Source organism: Trachymyrmex septentrionalis, unplaced genomic scaffold (genome assembly GCF_001594115.1).
Source record: "Trachymyrmex septentrionalis isolate Tsep2-gDNA-1 unplaced genomic scaffold, Tsep1.0 scaffold21, whole genome shotgun sequence".
NCBI lineage: Eukaryota > Metazoa > Arthropoda > Insecta > Hymenoptera > Formicidae > Trachymyrmex > Trachymyrmex septentrionalis.
In genome coordinates, this window is record NW_017305288.1 from 1,847,490 (window position 1) to 1,851,172 (window position 3,683).

Sequence of the window (3,683 nt, forward strand, 5' to 3'; positions counted from 1 at the left end):
TCTCTCTCTCTCTCTCTCTCTCTCTCTCTCTCTCTTCACGATTGTGAAGTTTATAGATTTCAGTTTCTTTCAATTCAACTTTTAGAATTTTGCAGATAATAAAATATTCAAGATAAAATAAAGAGTCTATATTTTCAGAAATTCTTAATTTCTAAATTTATTTGTAAAATCCAGTACATACTCGTATATGTATAAATCTTTTTTCAAAATCCTGCAATATATATTGTTTTTATCCTTTCGTTCCTTTGACTTTCCCGCTTCTTTGTTTTGCAAATTTTTATTTTCACAAATTTTTTTAGCTCTGCAAATTCTTAGACAAATTCTGTCCGTGGTTCTAAAGTTCATTCGTTTCCTTAAACTCTGAATTTTCCACTCGCTATTCCAATTACTGTTTAATCTGCAAACTTGCTGCCTTCCTGCAGAACACGAACTATCAGTAACATTACACTGAGGGCAACTCCTTAAGAAGGGAGAGAGAGACATTAAAAAATATTCAATATTAATTGTTCTAATTAAATTTTAGTAGGTAAATATAATTGTTAATGAAACATATATAAACAATATTATATTATTATATTTGTAAATTAAATAACTAACAAGACTTAATGTAATGTATAACACATGAGATCACAACAAAAATTATATTAACTTTTATACGAGATCTCACATTTTATTTTTTTTAATTGTACTTTTCTAGTAAAAAAAAAAGTATTTTATGAATAATATCTGGATTTTTAAGAGAAAATCACGTTAGTTGAAAAATATACATATTTCACACTTAAAAAAGGGACAATTCATAATTATGTCCTGAATTTGGAACAAAATTTGGGACCCACGCGTAAAGTGGGACGAAGAGTTAAAAATTAAAATTGAGACGATTGGTCACGTTACATTACATTAATATATATTATAATTTCCCAACGATATATACTGCAGTTACATTGGGAATTATAAGCTTGATGTAACGTTACTGTAATTTATGTTCTACGAGTTTTTAACACGCGAACGGAAAATGTTGAAACCTGAAGGCCTGAAATTTTTCAGGGAGCGGCAAGACCAGCGTGATGGAACGCGTGACAAACGTCTTCTGCGGCGGCAGTGGTAGCGTCGCTTACATGAATTTGCAAAGCGCGAATAATGCGAATGCGATGCCCGAAAAGCCCAGTCGAAGTGCCGCACAGACCATTAACAACGTACCAGCAGGCAACAATAAAGAACGCTTGAATAACGTCACCCCGAGCAGAAGTAGGATACCCAGAAATAGGATGAAGATAGCCGTTCCCCTGGCAAGTGGAGGAACCGGCGGTTACATGCCACCGATTACGTGGGAACAGTTGATGCAAGACGATAACTTCCTTGGACGATTTTTTCTCTACTTTAACGCTACGGAAAGAAGAATCTTGGCTCAAGTGCGTGAAATTCTCTGTATTTCAATTATATACAATTAAAACTTGCCGCCATGCAATTAAAAAATATAAAAAATATCTCGTGGCCCAATTTTCATATTCATAGTTCATCATAGTCAATTTTACAATATTGATATTTAACTTTTATATTTGATATTTTACTTTTCCTCGCAGTCATATTTGTATCGCGATACATTATTATCGTCACGTCAGCTTTTTCATCTTCAAATCAAATATGCATATGTGTGCGTGCGTGTGTGTGTGTGTGTGTGTGTGTGTGTGTGTGTGTGTGTGTGTGTGTGTGTGTGTGTGTGTGTGTCCATGGATTTAATTACATGATATTATCATGACGTTATATGCATAGGTTTGCACGAGATGGAGAGACGTTTTGTATGCGAGACCACGTCTTTGGACGGGGCTGGTACCGGTGGTGCGATGCCGCGAGGCTCGCGCTATGCAATCAAACGCACGTACCCGACTTTACGCTTCTTTAGTAAGAAGAGGCTTCGATTCGTTAGTTCTCTTAGGTGCGACCGACGAAGATATTCCGGAATTAACACGCGGTTTTCCGTTGGCTCAACGTTACGTGCATTCTCTATCATTGCGATGCTGCGCGGTGACGGACCGAGGTCTCGAAACTCTCTTGGATCATTTGCAGGTAAATTCTATGATCTTATTTTCAGTATTTTATCGTAATTCTATCGTAACGCTTATCTATCCTAGCTATACATATATGTATATGTATAGCTTGTAAGAGATTCTACAATTTTTCGTAATTCGGATAACGCCCAAAATCGAAAAATTACAGTATTCGCATAACAACATTGTGCAATAAGACGTACATTCTCGATTAGGTTTTATTTGAAAACAAAAAATCGTTAAATCCGCTCGCGCGGAAGATGCCGTGTCACTCAAACCAAGATTCAATTTGCGACACGAGGTAATTCCATAACTAAAGAAATGAGTTCCCATTAAGAAGATTGTGAGATACGCAGAGATACGTTTGTCAAGTATAGACGCGCACGATACGTGTCGAATCGACTTAATTACCATTTGGTTTGCATTATTTTTAGGCTTTGTATGAGCTTGAATTGGCCGGCTGCAATGAGATAACAGAGGCTGGCCTGTGGGCATGCCTTACTCCCAGAATAGTGTCGTTGTCTTTGTCGGATTGCATCAATGTCGCCGACGAGGCTGTCGGCGCTGTGGCTCAGTTGTTGCCGAGCCTCTATGAGTTTTCTCTGCAAGCTTATCATGTTACTGACGCTGCACTTGGTTACTTCAGTGCAAAGCAAAGCAGCGCACTTAGCATCTTGAAACTGCAATCCTGCTGGGAGCTCACAAATCACGGCGTAGTAAATATTGGTGAGAGTCATTATCACTTTATTTGGATACGTTTTGCTTGAAAGCATCTTTAATGAATTTATTTCTCATCTCAAGTTCTTTGTTATAGCATTCAAATGTAACAATATTATATATTAATATAAGATTTTTTGAGAAGTTTAAGACAATCTATTCTTTGACGGACAGTTTTATCTTTAAAAATATGAAGACAAATTTACATTTGTTGAGATATACGATAAAACTTTGTTTTTAAAAAATTAAAAGTTAAAGATCTTTATTCCTTAGTTAAAATCACACACACACAAACGATGAAGGCAAATCATCAAATTATTTTTGAAAAATATGAGCCTTTTATCAAGTTTAAATTCTAATTGAACCTTTTGTTAATGACAAAGTTAATTAGATGTAGAGCAATATAGTAATAGTCCGAAATTAAAGCAGATGCATATGTGCTTAAATTTAGAATTAAGGGGAACATAGCTTTATTTAGCTGTTACCGATAGCTCAAACTCAAGTTATAGTAACTCTGCTAGTAATAAGTGTATATATTTTGTAAATAACAAATGTATATCTTATTTAAATAATAATATTGCAAAAGAGAATTATTTATGACACTAATAAAATTTTATAATTCAAGTATGTTGAAACGTAAAATTAATTGACGTTTATTATTAATGAAATTTAATTAATTAATTAAATTTATTAAATAATTAAAATAAAAATATGGTAAAAAGAAGAATAAATATAAAATTAATTTCCACTTTAAAAAGTCAGTTGTAATGTTACCATAAATATAATAAGCAAATTTTCATACTTTATAAATTTTTACATTTTTTTAAATATAATTTCTATTATAAAAATCAAAGAAAAATATCAGAATTCATATTCAAATGACCTTCTTTGTAACTTTTTATTATTTTAAAATATTGTTGT

General features: G+C 33.4%; 1 protein-coding gene across 2 annotated transcripts in view; it reads left to right on the top strand.

Annotated features, from left to right (window-relative positions):
• The window catches only part of LOC108748100 (F-box/LRR-repeat protein 16), a 9,647-nt gene that overhangs the window by 2,064 nt on the left and 3,900 nt on the right, over positions 1 to 3,683 (top strand). For both annotated transcript variants that reach the window (XM_018486105.1, XM_018486106.1), the window contains exons 2-4: positions 1,045 to 1,409; positions 1,771 to 2,064; positions 2,480 to 2,771. In XM_018486105.1, coding sequence (XP_018341607.1) covers positions 1,045 to 1,409; positions 1,771 to 2,064; positions 2,480 to 2,771 — 951 coding nt within the window. The remainder of the gene's footprint in view (positions 1 to 1,044; positions 1,410 to 1,770; positions 2,065 to 2,479; positions 2,772 to 3,683) is intronic.